Here is a 15,093-nt window from a genome sequence, read left to right as displayed (position 1 = left end):
ACCGGCCCCCGGCCCCGGGGGGGCCTCTGAAAGCTGAGGGTGAAGGGCCCCGGGGCTGAGGTCGGGTTTGACCGGTTGAAGCCACTCCCCTCTGCTGGTTTCGTGCAGCCTCTGACGCGCAGGTCTGGATGTCCGGGACCAGGAGGTGAATAAAAGCCGAACCCGCATGGCTCTGGTTGAGCGTCTGCCTGTGAACCAGGAGGTCTCGTTCAATTCCTGGTCAAGGGCACATGTTGGGATTCCGGGGGATCCCCAGTAGCAGGCGTGCAGGAGACAGCCAATCAATGATTCTCCCTCATCATTGATGTTTCTATCTCTCCCTCTCTCTTCCTCCCTGAAATAATTTCTCTGAAATCAATTTAAAAATATATATATGGTATTTACTTATTTAAAAAAAACAAAACCGAAGGACAAAAGAAAACTGAGGCGAATAGGGGGTGGGGGTTGGGTTGGGGATCGGGTACCAGCACAGCTTGGGGTGCTCCTGCAGGCCTAGGCCTAGCCAGCTGTGCTGCAGGAGAAGGTGCCCGTTGGGTATTTGCTTGGGCCCATGCCCAGCGGTCACAGAAGTCTTCCCTTTTTCAGACGCAGAACCCGAGCGATAGAAAGGCCAGGTGACTGACCACCAGGTCAGAGTCAGATTGGCTTTATTAAGGGATTCATATATGGGGCATCACCCCATCTGGTAACTAGAAGGGCACTCCAAGGGTTGTACAAATGTAGATTTAAAAAATATATATATTTTTTTATTGATTTCAGAGAGGAAGGGGGAAGGAGAGAGCGATAGAAACATCAATGATGAGAGCGAGTCATTGATCGGCTGCCTCCTGCACGCTCTCCACTGGGGATGGCACTCATAACTCAGGCATTTGCTCTGACTGGAAATCGAACTGTGACCTCCTGATTCATAGGTCGATGCTCAACCTCTGAGTCACACTGGCCAGGCCAAATGTAGATCTTATAGGAAGAAGATTGGGGCAGGGATGCTATTAACAAAAAAAAGAATGAGTATTTGGGGGCCAGGACATCTTGTGGGAAGAGAAGGGGAAGGTTTTTATTTCTTAGGTTGCTTCTTCTTTTGGTGGAAGCGGGTGGCTGAGGGTGAGGCGGGGTCGAAGGGAAGAAGAAGGGCCCACTTGCCAGATTACCTCACTGGTGATTGACCAGAAAATACCATATTGGTTGATCAAGATTGTTTCTGGGAGAGGCTGAAACTGCAATTAGAACGGGTATTAAATCTAGGTTTGGTATCACGGATTTTTAGCGCGAGGCCCCTTTTTTCTTTAATAAAAATCATCTTCTGGCTCCCAGGTTTAGCTAAGCGCTTAGCGTAGAGTCCTGCCCAAAATAAGTACGTAATAAATACGAGCTTATAGTTGTAATTGTAATTATATTTCCATCTGTATCCTGTCTTGATCAGAAAACTTGGCTTCAAATTATGGCTCATAAATGAGTAATAAACCGGGAAATGAACCGATCATCTCTTAAACTGTTTTTCAAGCATTTCCCACCAAGTATACATAAGAGCAGAGAAGGCAAGTTCTAGAGGTGCAACAAAAAGCTGTCTGCCACAGCAGTGAAACCACTTTGAAGACGTGGTATGGCTTTAAAGTGCATGTAAGTTTGCATTCTATTTCATGATACACCCAAATTAAAAAGGATATACGATCGAAAGTAAGTCTTGCAAGTGTTGAATAATTACACTGCTGTAGAGTGTAAGTTAGTATAACCACTTAGGAAAACTGGCGGTATCTACTAATTGCATACGCAATTCCACTTCTAGGTGCATGCCCAACAGAAATGCATACATATGTTACTGTAAGACATGTGCTCAAATGTTCACAGTAACACCAGTTGCAAGGGCTAAACACTGCAAACTATGCACAACAGTAGAATGAATAAATTATGGGATATTTATTAAATGGAATACTATTCAGAAATGAGACTGGTCTACAACCACATGCATAATATGGATGAATCTTGTAGGCAAATGAGTTGGCAAAAGAAATCAACACAAAATAGTATATTATATAAGACTAGAGGCCCGGTGCACAAAAATTTGTGCACTGGCGGCGGAGGGGGGTCCCTCAGCCCAGCTTGCCCCCATCACATACTGGGAGCCCTAGGGGATGTCCTACTACCTGCTCCCTGCTCCCCTTGGGGAGTGGGCCTAAGCCACAGTCTGGCCTCCCTTTGAGGACTAAAGCCTCTGGTGCGTTATTAGCCCTGAGCCAGGTCACCCCCAGCTCCCCCCCGCTGCCACCATCAATGATCGCTGGCTCAATGATCGCTGGCTGGCTCCTCCTTGGCCCAAGCTTAAAGCCTCAGGCTGAGGTGTTAGGCCTGGGCCGGACCCTCCCCATGCTCCCCACCATCAAGACCTCTGGCTGGCTCCTCCCTGACCCAGGCCTAACGCCTCAGGCTGAGGGTTTAGGCCTGGGCCGGGGCACCCCCAGCTCCCTGCCGCTGCCACCATCAAGCATAGCTGGCTGGCTCCACCTGGTTCCCTGCCGCTGCTGCCATCAATGATCGCTGGATGGCTCCGCCCAGGCCCCAGCCTAAAGCTTCAGTCTGAGGCTTGGGGCTGACATATGCAAATGAGCTGCCATCTTGGCTGTTGACTAATTTGCATATCTCCCTGATTAGCCAATGAAAAGGGTAGCGGTCGTACACCAATTACCATCTTTCTCTTTTATTATATAGGATTCTATTCACATAAAATATAAAAATAGAAAACTAATTCAAGCTATTCAAAATCAGGATAGCCCTGGCTGGTTTGTCTCAATGGTTAGAGCGCCGGTCAGCTCACCAAAGGGTCTCGGGTTTGATTCTGGGTCAAGGGCACCGTACCTGGGTTGCAGGTTCGGTGGGGTGGGTGTGGGAGGCAACCAATCAATGTGAGATGTTTCTCTCTCCCCTTTCCCCCACTTCCACTGTCTCTAAAAAAATAAATGGGAAAATGTCCTCAGGTGAGGATTGACCACAACAACACAACAAAGAATCAGGATGATTCATTACCCTGGGGTGCTTCTAGGGTGCTTACTAATAACATTCTGTTTCTTGATTTAGGTGCGTTGCTCAGATGTGTTGAATTTTGTGAAAATTTAGCTTTAATCTTATGATATATGAACATATCCTATGTGTATTCTTCAGTAAATAAAAAGGTCTCCTTCCTCTAGTCCCCTAGATGCAACTTCTGTTACCAGTTTCTTATGTCCTTCCTGAGAAAGCTTAGGTATAGAAAAGCATATCTATGTTTTTCTTTTCACAAGTAGTATACTAAACACACTGTTCACCTCTGCTCCAACCCCCACCTCCACTCCCCCACCCTAGTCATGCAGCGGCCTCCCATGGTCTCCTCTGCAAATGGGCTCCATGGCCTAGCACCCCCTTCCCGTCACCCGTGATCGCGAGCTGAGGCCTTGGAGGGGTCGCCACCGAGGTTTCCACCAGCACCCAAGCAAGAGCATGGCCATCCCCTCAGCGGCTGGCTCGTGGCCACCATGACTGCTTGGGTTCCACTTCCAGCAACAGCCCTCTTTCTCGTGCCAAGTACCCTGGGGAAGCCACACACACACACACACACACACCGCCACTGTGGTCTTCCCAAGCCCGGCCCAGGTCACTGGTGGGTGAGCTGTTTTTTTCCGGGAGTCCACTCTTGTGTTCATGGCCACAGTGTTGGGGTCCCCAGAGCACTTGGAATCTCCCCAGGCCTCCAGCAGCATGATCACCTGTGACCTGGCTCGGGAAACCACAAGGAAGCAGCAGCCTGGCAGCCAAAGTGGGCCCCATCCTGAGTGGCCACCACCTGCCACCAGACTTCCAGAGGCGCTAGGCTCTTTTGAGGCCCTCTCCCTCCTCCTCTCGCCCCTTTCCCCTCCTCACACTGCCCCATAGGCTAGCAAGCTGCAGCACGCAGAACCAGTTGGGCTCCTTTATGTCAAAATAGCAAAACACCAAAAAGGAAGTTGAGAGAGCCCCACCCATTACTACCCAAGCCACATTCAAGCCTCCCTGACACCCCATAACCGTGTGCCTTGTACCAAATGGAAAATAAATGACCAGCAGCCAGAAAAAAAAAATACTGTTCATTTGGCATTTTTTCCTCACTTACACCTTGCAAATTCAGCACATATAGACTGCTTCTTTTTTGAATGGCTGCATAGTGTTTCATTGTGCGGATGAAACAACTTATTTAGTCTGTGAAAATAATAAAGAAAACCTGATTCAAAACGGAGCCGGGGAGCAGTGAAGATTGGGATCGCATCCCTTCGCAACTTACTTTACATCAGGCACGTCAAACTCGCGGCCAACAATGAATATTTTTGCAGCCCAACCAATATAACGGTATGTCAGAAGCGTTTTGATAAAAATTTTGTAACTTAATTTTCACAATATCCTGTTATACCTAATTATTAATAATGAACTACAATGTTCGCTAATGACCTATGCTACTGAACCGTGTCGCATTCATTTCCCTTATGCAGCTTACACACAAGCGCACCATTTCTCTCCACTAATACCAGCAGCAAATATTTTAGCAGCCGATGTCCACATCATTCGTCTTGGACTGACTTGTTTGGTGTGCGCAACAGGAAATATTTCGCTTTCAGAGAACAAGAAAAATAGGTTTATTGGTGTGGCACTTATTAATTTGTGCAGTTATTCAAAAATATTAATTTTTATTAAAATGTTCTATTACAGTATTTTTTAAAATGTATTTCATTGATTTTTTCACAGAGAGGAAGGGAGAGGGATAGAGAGTTAGAAACATCGATGAGAAAGAAACATCAATCAGCTCCTGCATCCCACCGGGGATGTGCCCGCAACCCAGGTACATGCCCTTGACCGGAATCGAACCTGGGACCCTTCAGTCCGTAGGCCGACGCTCTATCCACTGAACCAAACCGGTTAGGGCATTTTACGGTATTTTATGTTAACAATTACTCATTTATTTCAGCCCTTTGTATTCAGCATGTCTCTATTGAAATAAACCTACATTTCTATGAAAATTGAAGCTTTTGTTTTTTGCGGCCCACATACACTTAAACCTTGGTTATTTGGCCCGTGTTGGCCTTTGAGTTTGACCTGCTTGCTTTACATATACCAGCAGGAAGAAAGATTTTCTCCTTACCCAGCAACAACTCAGCCAATGAGAAGCTGCCACACACACACAAAAAAACACAAACAAAAAAGAACTATGGTCCCTCCTCATGCATAATTTTAACTAAATGGACAGACTACCAAAATTAATTTAGAACTCCAGTGACCATTACAGGGAATTGTGACCTCCCCAAACTTGTGTTTCTCAGAACTAAATTAGAAGATCATGGCTCTCAAAGTAAACAGACTGAATGGGATGCCTATTTTATTGGCACCTGAAGACTTCCAAACCTATTCAAGACTCTGAAGTCGCTGGGTAGTAAACACACAATACAACATACAAATGATGTATGGTAGAATCGTATACCTGAAACCTATCTAACTTTATTAACCAATGTCACCCCAATAAACTAAAAAAGGCTCTAAAGTCGCCACTTTACAAAATGTCACTTATAGATTAACCAAGACCGACAAATAATTGAAAGAAAACAAAAAAGCTTCTGGGGCCTCTTTTTCCCATTCACCGTCCTCCCTGTCTCCAACCCCATCTTCCTCTTTCCGTTCAGCACCAGCCTGTGTCCTTCCCCTGCCCTCCTTGTCTCTGGGCATGTGGCAGCCGTCTTGTGCCCAGGTTCTCCCTACTGCCCAGTCCCCACCCGCTCTGTGCCCTCGGCTTCTTCATTCTGCTCCTCTCCCCGGACTTCCCTTTTCCTCCTAACCTCTCCCCACTCCTTCCTCCCCTGAACCTATTAGAGTCAGACCCTCTCAGGACCCAAACGTGAAGCCTCTAATTTCTTATGTTCCCTGGACTAACTAACGCCGAATTGGGAGCCATAGTCAGGGATTTTTCCACAGTAACTGAGGATCCCAGATTTGCTGAGGAATTTAATGTGGTAATTCAGGTGGATCAACCTGGTTTCTCTGTCTTATATCAGCTAGTTCACATGCTTGCTGGTGAAGGCCAGGCCTACATTGGAAGAATCCTACTAATGGTGTCTCTCTCATTGATGTGTCTTTTTTTTTTAAATATATTTTTCATTGTTGATAGTATTACAGAAATCTCCCATTTCTCCCTCTTTTACTTCCCTTCTCCCAGCTCATACCGCCCCCAGGTCTTCATGATCCTATAAGTATGTAAGTTCTTTGGCTTATCTCTTCTTGTCCCCTCAACCCCACATGGAGGTTCCATGGCTCCATCATTGATGTTTCTTCTATCTCTCTATCCCTCGTCCTCTCTCTCTAAAAATAAAGACATTTTAAAAAATGCAACCAATTTCTGGATATTTATTTTATATCCTGGTACTTCACTGAATTTATTTATCAGTTCTAGTGTTTTTGGGTGGAATCATGTCATCTGCAAATAATGAGTTTTACTTCTTCCTTTCCAATTTGATGACCTTTTATTTCTTTTTCTTATCCGATCGCTGTGGCTAGGACGCCCAGTACTATGTGGAATAAGAGTGGTGAAAGTGGGCATCCCTGTCCTGTTCCTGGTCTTAGGGGAAATGATTTTAGTTAAGTATGATGTTAGCTGTGGGTTCGTCATATATAGCCTTTATTATGTTGAGGTATGTTCCCTCTATTCCCACTTTGCTGAGAGTTATCCCAAAGGAGTGCTGGATTTTGTAAAAAGGTTTTTCTGCATCTATTTATATGATCATGTGATTTTTAGCTTTCATTTTGTTTATGTGGTGTATCACATTAATTGTTTGGTGACATTTTCCAGTTTCTTGACTGATCATTCTTGGGATTTGGGAAAACATACATTTCTCAAGAAATGCTGGGAAAGGAATTCCTACATGGACACACAAGGAGCTCCAGAGGCAACCGGAAGATGAGAAGAACATAGGGCATGAAAGCTAAGTTACAAGAGAGGTTAAATAGGAAAACTGAGGTAATCAAGGTAAAAACTAAAGTATTGATTTGTTAACTAACTCACCAGTCATCTTAAGGGACAGTTTAGGGGAGCAGTACGTTGTACAGCAGCTGGCTTCGGAGTGAGACCTGGCTTGGATCCTAGCCCTTAGATTTACTTGATATGTGATCCTGGGCAAATTACTTATTACTGTATCACTGAGCCCGTCTCCTCCTCTACTATAGGGAACCAATACCAACCATCAGGTGAGCAGTTTGAGGTTACCCTGCTTAGAAGTTAGCAGTTAGTCTGTAACTGTTTCATGGATGCTGGCAGAAGACCAGAGCCTCCTGCGTGAGACAAAAGATCTGACTCATGGCTCAACAAGCAGCCTCCGCATCATGTATGCATTCGTTCTTTTTGCCTCCCAAGTTCCACAGAGGCAACACGGGGGGGCCCGTATGGATGGTAGGTACACAGTGAGTTCATTATAGGGGAGGAACAATGAGCTTGGGGAACCTGCTGCTGTCTAGTAAGTGGTAAGTTACTCTTTGACCAGATAGACACATCTCCTCTCCCTCAAGGCTGCTCGCTGGGAACACAATCCTGAGAAATGGCCTGGGTAGAGTGGCCAGAGCCTTGCCTTTGTGTGTGTTTGTTTTTGTTATACCCAAGGTCATGGCTGACTGCAGCAAAGGATACAGATTAAGGTCAGCAAAGGGAAAAGGCGCATGTGGCAGCGTCCAGAGAAAGAAGGCCTAAGCTTCCAGGCGTTCTCGCCCAGTGGCGTTGAACAGAATGATTTGTGTAATATATACAAATTGCTGCCAACCAGAGCAGCTCACCTGAGCCTTGCTGTCCAGGATTTCTGTTGGGAGTCGGTCACATAGACAGGGAGCGCCTACACCACTGATCTCAGCGGCTTACATTCCAGTCTCCCCGAGCAAAAACAGGCATTCGCCATTAATCACATTGTTAGGATAAACTTACCTGGTCAGACTAGTACAGCATGGCTCAAGGCCTCCAGCATTCAAAAACACTCTAAGTAGACAAAATATTCCAAGGGCTCAGAATTTATCTCCCACAGTGAGCCAAATGCCAGTCCTAAAGATGAGCTTTTTTTTTTTTTTTTTTAATGTGCGGGGTTTAAGCACTCTCAGTTTGCTGAGTAGCCCTTTTCTGCACACACCTGATCTCTAAGAATTAGAAGCAATTTAGGTCCAATGCCCAGTTCTCCAGCCCAGCCACCCTGGTGAATGACTGCTGGTACATTTGGGAAAGGTTAGGAAGACCTACTGCATGTTATTGCCAATGTTAACATGGTCCTTCATCAATAGGACACAGCCTCCCCTCAATCAGTGGGGCTTTAGGTCTGGAATTGGCTAATGCCTGAGAATTTGAGGGCAGGACCTTGCATTTTGGGCAGACTCAGCAAGATATGTAGCAACATGAGACACCCATGGAGGAGCAACTCCTAACACCTACTTTATGCAGTTCTTATCCAAATTAGATTGGAATGCACACAAAGTGTCTAACATAGTACATGGGACATCATAAATGTACAACAAAGTGACTGTAATACTATTGCAGTAGGCAAAGAATTAGCAAAATGGATCCAGTTGATGCAGACTACTGCGTCAAGAAATTTAGCTGAACCTCTAGCCGGTTTGGCTCAGAGTGTTGGCCTGTGGACTGGAGGGTCCCGGGTTCGATTTCGTTCAAGGACACATGTCCCGCCGAAGCCGGTTTGGCACAGTGGATAGAGCGTCGGCGTGCGGACTGAGGGGTCCCAGGTTCAGTTCCGGTCAAGGGCATGTACCTGGGTTGCAGGCACATCTCTAACTCTATCCCTCTCCCTTCCTCTCTGTAAAAAATCAATAAAATATATTTTTTTAAAAAAAGGACACATGCCCGGATTGCGGGTTTGAACCCCAGTGGGGGGCAGGCAGGAGGCAGCCAATCAATGATTCTCTCATCATTGATGTTTCTATCTCTCCCTTTCTCTTTCTCTGTGAAATCAATAAGCATATATTTTTTAAAAAAAAATTAGCTGGAAATAGATGGGGACAGAGGCCAGAGGGAAAGTTCTTTATTGTTTTTAGAGAGTTTAGCATGTTTGTAGGCTTGGGTGTGTGTGTTCCAGAAAGAGAGGGACTCTAAAACAATAACACTAAGAGGAGAGAGAGAATTGATAGATGGAGCAAAGTCCCTGAGGGGGCAGTTGATGAAATCCAGGCACAGCTATATTGATGAGCATTGCATGTGAGAGGCTTTTAAAAAAAATGTTTTAATTGATTTTGGAGAGGGAAAGGGAAAGGGAGAGGGAGAAACGATTTGAAAGAATCAATTGGCTGCCTCCTGCACGCCCCCTACTGGGGATGGAGCCCACAACCCTGGCATGTGCCCTGACTGGGAATCAAACCAGTGACCTCTTGGTTCATAGGACTACACTCAACGGAGCCACACTGGCCAGGGCATGAGGGACTTCCTTGAGGTGGGATGGAAGCAAGTAAGCGTGGTCTCACTGGTAAATCTGGAGTCAGAGTGGGGAGTGGGCTGTTGAAGGAGTTTCTATTTAATACCTTGTTTTCTTCGTGAAGAAGGTACTCACTGGCTCAAGATAGATGGAAGACTTAAGTGACACTGAAGGCTTAACTGAGGTTGGAGATCAGAAGAGACCAGTTTTTCTTCATAGCTCATATATAGGCATAGAGGCAGATGGGAGAGTAACCCATATTGGGGCTGTGTATTAGTTAATTCTTTTGGTTGCAAGTAAAAGAAACTCAAACTACCTGAAGCAGAAGGGGAAATTACTGGAAGGATACAGCTGGTCATCAAATGGGCCCTGGGACTGAAGGGCTTTAGGAAACCTAGGAAGTTGTCTGTCATCTCTGCCCTCTGTAGACGAAATACTGGAACTTGGCCACCAATGGCTCCCAAGTATTAATGAGTTACAGTCAGATCCAAAGAAAATTATAAATTCCTAGGTGAAAAAATAGTTAGGCTGGCCTAGTGATAAAAGTAAGGAAAAGAGTCAGTTCTAAAACAGGGGGCTAGGCAGTCATCTAATAGGTCTTTGCCAGGGTAGGGCAGGTCTCCATCAGAACTGTAAAAATTTCTACTTGGTTAAGGAACTAGACTTACATTTTATAAACAGTAATTCCACAAGGGATATAATCCATTCAACAGACATTTTAATGAGATCCAATCTGGTCTGCCCCCTACCTTGGGGTAGCTCATCATCCAAGGAGAAACAGTTATAATGAAACTTGCTAAACACCAGAACAGAGGTCATTACAAAAGCTGTGTTCCCCAGTTGCTCCCGACTCCGGGGCTGAGATCAGAACTAAAGTGGGGGATGCCCCCTTCTAGCTGTGGTAATCAGACGAGTCAGGTTTGGAAATTCCAATTTGGTGCAGCTACCCAAAGCAGTGATAGGCCTGTTCATTGAATTCAGTAAAGCTTTACTGAGCACCTACCTACTCAGGGTGGGTGCCCTGGAGGCTTATCAAAGATTAAGTGAGACACATTGCTACCTCTGGAGCTTCCGTGAGGGGCAGGCATGAACACAACTTGATGACTACATACTCTTTGTTTTGTATGCAATCACCTAACTTTCTACCCTCCTTGAATGGCCTCACCTCGTTTTATGAAAAAAATGTTGACTGAAGACTCATGGAAGGTTCTGTGTTGAAGTGAACTCTAGGCTCTTCTAACCACTGGCTGCATGGGACCAATCCAAACCCACCAGGTCAAGTACAAGCCGGCCCGGCTCTCACCTCTTGCTGCTAACCCATACGCCTCCCCCTGCTTTTCCTTAAGATCAATCTTGTCCCACCGCTCGCTGAACTTATGTCCCAGACCCAACCTGAACCAATTGTCCAAACAGTGCAGAAGACTTAGCTTCACAGCATGTGGTTTAAAAAAAGAACCTTAGGTTTTGGGGTGTCTCCAACCCAGTAAACCCCAGGTACAGGCTGCCACGCCTCCCAAATCCAATCTAGAGCTGTTAAAACGAGTCCAGACCAAGGAGGTATACACTGTGGTGCTGGCTTATTTTTGTATGACCCTTTAAAAGGAACACTGAAGATCATGTGTGGGAACTGAAACCCTATCTTTTAGGAATGATTGACCAAATGCTGTTAACCTGAACGGCTGCCACGTAGAGGAAATATTAAACATGTTCTGGGCAAGGCCTACAGGGAAGGAGAGTCTGGCACTTAACCACCCTCCACAGATCACAGCTATCCCACAAAGAAATGACCTGCCTTGTGAGGTAGTGACCTCCCTGTCCAGGGAGGTTTAAAGCAAGAGTAGAACACCGCTTGGCAGGAGTGTTGTAAAAAGGGGGGACACCGGTAAGGAGGAGGAGGCAGAGGTGGGGAAGAGCCTGCCACCTATAAATAAGATCCTCCTGAGGCATGTAAGGGAGATCCCTATATGCAAATTAGAAAGGCAGCCAGCCCCTGAAGTACAAGGGGAGAAATGTTACCCTGATGGTCACACACACAATTTCTTTTAGGGTTGGATAGCTTGTTAAACTTGAACCCAGTGATGTGACCTCTCCTGATGGGACCATCTGTTCTAGACAGAATAAGGCAGCCAGGGTGGTAGAATGCACTCAAGTTCGGTTTTCGTCCTGAACCTGCCCTGTGTGACCTAGGGCTTCTCCTTCCCTTCTCTGGCCTCTCAATGAAATGAAATGAACTTAAGACAGTCCTTCTCATTCTAAAGGGTACTGCCCTTTTGACCGGTTCCCTCTACAGCAGACCTAGGGCTGCAGTTTTGGACTCGGGGGCTACACTTGTGCACGGCCAGCGACCACCTCTGGCGAAAGCAGCGGCCGCACTCAAGGCAGGGGAAAGGCTTCTCCCCGGTGTGCAGGAGCTGGTGCTGCGCCAGGTGGCTCCACTGGGCAAAGCGCTTGGAGCACAGGTCGCAGGCATAGGGCCGCTCGCCCGAGTGAACGCGCCGGTGGCTGGCCAGCAGCGAGGGGTAGGCGAAGCGGCGGCCGCAGTCATCACAGGCGTGCAGCTTCTCCTCGGTGTGCGTGCTGCGATGAATGGCGAGGGAGCCGCTGCGGCGGAAGGCACGGCCACAGTCTGGGCAGGGGTAGGGCTTCTCTCCCGTGTGCAGGAGCTGGTGCTGGAGCAGCGTACTGCGCTGCGAGAAACGGGCCTCGCAGTGCTCGCAGGCATAGGGCCGCTCGCCGGAGTGCACGCGCCGGTGGCTCACCAGGCGGGAGGACGAGGAGAAGCGCCGCTCGCAGTCCGGACACGGGTAGGGCTTCTCGCCGGTGTGGATGCGCTGGTGGATGACCAGGGCGGTGCGCTGGCGGAAGCGGCGGTTGCATTCCAGGCACGTGTAGGGCTTCTCTCCCGTGTGTGTGCGCTGGTGGATGGCGAGCAGGGACGGGTAGGCAAAGCGCCGCGCACAGCTGGGGCACTGGTGGGGTTTTTCCCCCGTGTGTGTGGTCCGGTGATTGGCCAAGGACCGGCTCCGCCGGAAGCAGCGGCCACAGTCAGGGCAGTGGTAGGGCTTCTCGCCGGTGTGGATGACCTGGTGCTGGGAGAGGTTCTTGCGCTGGGAGAAACGTTTGCCACACTGGTCACAAACATAGGGGCATTCACCAGAGTGTGCCCGCCGGTGACTGACCAACAGAGATGGGTAGGAAAAGCGGCGCCCACAGTCGGGGCAGGGGTAAGGCTTTTTTAGATTCTGGGCACACTTGTGGCTTTTGAGAGCCGGGTGATCAGGGAAGGTACAACCACAGTCAGGGCAGATAGGACCCCCAGATGTCTGTCTGGGAATCAGTCGGGGCTTGCTGGGCTTCCGTCCTCTCTTCCCCTTCCGGGGTGCCTCCTTAGGTGGGAATACTTCCTCTTCTCCATTCTTCTTTCTGGTTCTGGTTTCTATAGGGACACAGGAGAAATTAATTTAACACACACTGGGCTACTACTCTTGCCTATTATAGTGTTTACAGGTTTTAAGACAAATAAGTTGGCCCCTGTCTTCCAGGAGTGTTAGTGACACAGACAACCGAGTGTGACATACTACTAATCAAGTATGGAGGGAATTACAGAAGCCCCAACCCAGCTTGGAGAAGTTGGGGAAGGTTTCTCGGAGATTAAGCTGACTTTAAAAATTAAACGTTTTGGAAGAGGAAAGTATAAGGTAGAAAGTGGAAACAACGTATGAGCTAGCAGAGACTAGGTCATAGGCCCTCTAAGCCAATGGTTCCAAATTTGATTGTGATCAGAGTCATTTGGAGGGCTCCTGGAACAGACTGCAGGGCCCTGCTCCCAGTTTTCATTCAGCAGGTCTGCATCTGTAACATGATCAGGGTGACGCCCATACTGGTCTGAGGACCACACTTTTAGAACCACTGCTGTAAGGACTGTGAACTCTATTTTACCCAATGGCTCTCAAACCTAAACATACATCCCAATCCATTGGGGCTAGTAAACCACACACATTCCTAGACATCTATAAAGGTGAGTAAATAGTTCTGGTATGGGTTCCCCCAAGTGACGAGTATAACTGATGGCCATTTGATAATCCATCTTGGAAAAAAAGGAATAGTTTTTTTATCCTCACCCGAGGACATGCAGAGAGAGAGGAAGGGGTGGGGTGGGGGGGACACATCGATGTACGAAACATCAATAGGTTGCCTTCCCTACATTCCCTAGGGATCCAACCCTCAAGCCAGGTATGTGCCTGACCAGGAATTAAACTGACAACCTTTCCCTGCACAGGACAACACTCAACCCTGCCACTCCAGGTGGGCTAAATGGTTTTCTTTTCCCTTTATTATCATTTTTCCATCACCATTTACAGGCTGAATGGTTTTTGTTTTGTTTTAAATATTTTTTTTTTATTGATTCAGAGAGAGAGGGAGAGATAGAAACATCAATGGGCAGAGAGAATCATCAGTTGGCTGCCTCCTGCATGCCTCCTTCCCAGGCATGAGCCCAAAACCCAGGCATGAGCCCTGACCGAGAATCAAACCGTGACCTCCTGGTTCATGGGTTGAAGCTCAACCACTGACCCACACCTGGCTGAATGATTTTAAGCACGGAAATATCATGGTCAGATCTGAATCTTAGAGAGATAGCCCTGGTCTTAGAGAATCCGACAGTTCCATCTGCCCCTGGGGTGGATCTGGGGCCATTCTACCTGGACAGCATTAGTCAGAGCCTCGCTTGATCCTGAGGAGAGCTGCCAGAGATCAGAAAGAGGCCCTGGCGCCCCAGGCAGCTGTTCTCCATGAAGGCCCTTCGACCAGAACACAGAATTCAGAGAGGTATAGGTTCTCTCTCCGAGGAGGTGGGGCAGGGATCCTGGGAAGGAGGCAGGAGGGTAGTAGCTTCTCTGTTCCCACACAGTCAAACCTCGGTTCTGGAAAGTTCCTATCATGAACAATTTGCTTCTCAACCTGACAACCCTTTCAAGCTGATACCTGTATGATCACGTGCAACAAACAAAGGAGAGAATGTGCAAGTAGGAGTCAGTTTACCACTGTTAAAATCTCAGGATATTGTGCTGTGAATATTTTCATGGGTTTTTGGGGTTTTTTTTGCTTTTGTTGCTGCTTGTTATTATTAAATCTTCATATTTTACTGTACATTTCATTTCCTTTTTATTAAATTTTCATTTATATTTCATGTCTTTTTTGCTTTTAAAGTATCTATAAATACTTATAGATTAAACAGTACATTAGACATATACTGTATATAAAAAAAAGGTTAAAACAGAATCATTTGGGAGTCTGGAGTGAATTAATTCAATTTACAGTACAGTGGGGCCTTGACTTATGAGTGTCCCGACTAACGAGTTTTTCGAGATAGAGCCATCTCTCCGCCGATTTTTTGCTTTGAGTTGCGAGCTAAAATTCGGGTTACGAGCCAGCTTCAGATCCCCCGCCGCTAGTTGGCGGAGTGAACGTCACAGTGAACACAACATCAGCCCAGCATCACGTGTCTCACTTGTTCACTTTTTGATTTGACATATGAGTAATTTGAGTTATGAGCTCCGTTACGGAACGAATTAAACTCGTAAGTCAGGGCCTCACGGTATATGCAGCACACAATAAGTTAGAGTTGAATTAAGAAATATTTAGAACTCAGCTAAAA

At 46.9% G+C, this 15,093-nt stretch overlaps 1 protein-coding gene across 1 annotated transcript in view; it reads right to left on the bottom strand.

The window, feature by feature from the left end:
- Positions 1–10,135: 10,135 nt before the first annotated feature.
- The window catches only part of ZNF689 (zinc finger protein 689), a 6,621-nt gene continuing 1,663 nt past the window's right edge, over positions 10,136–15,093 (bottom strand). Inside the window, exons 4-6 of the mRNA XM_015570697.1 lie at positions 14,478–14,524; positions 14,353–14,359; positions 10,136–12,873 (exon numbers count right to left, since the gene is read on the bottom strand). Coding sequence (XP_015426183.1) covers positions 11,690–12,873; positions 14,353–14,359; positions 14,478–14,524 — 1,238 coding nt within the window. The 3' untranslated portion in view covers positions 10,136–11,689. The remainder of the gene's footprint in view (positions 12,874–14,352; positions 14,360–14,477; positions 14,525–15,093) is intronic.

This window comes from Myotis davidii, unplaced genomic scaffold, assembly GCF_000327345.1.
Source record: "Myotis davidii unplaced genomic scaffold, ASM32734v1 scaffold1047, whole genome shotgun sequence".
Taxonomy (NCBI): Eukaryota; Metazoa; Chordata; class Mammalia; order Chiroptera; family Vespertilionidae; genus Myotis; species Myotis davidii.
This window is presented reverse-complemented; position numbering and strand designations above follow the sequence as displayed.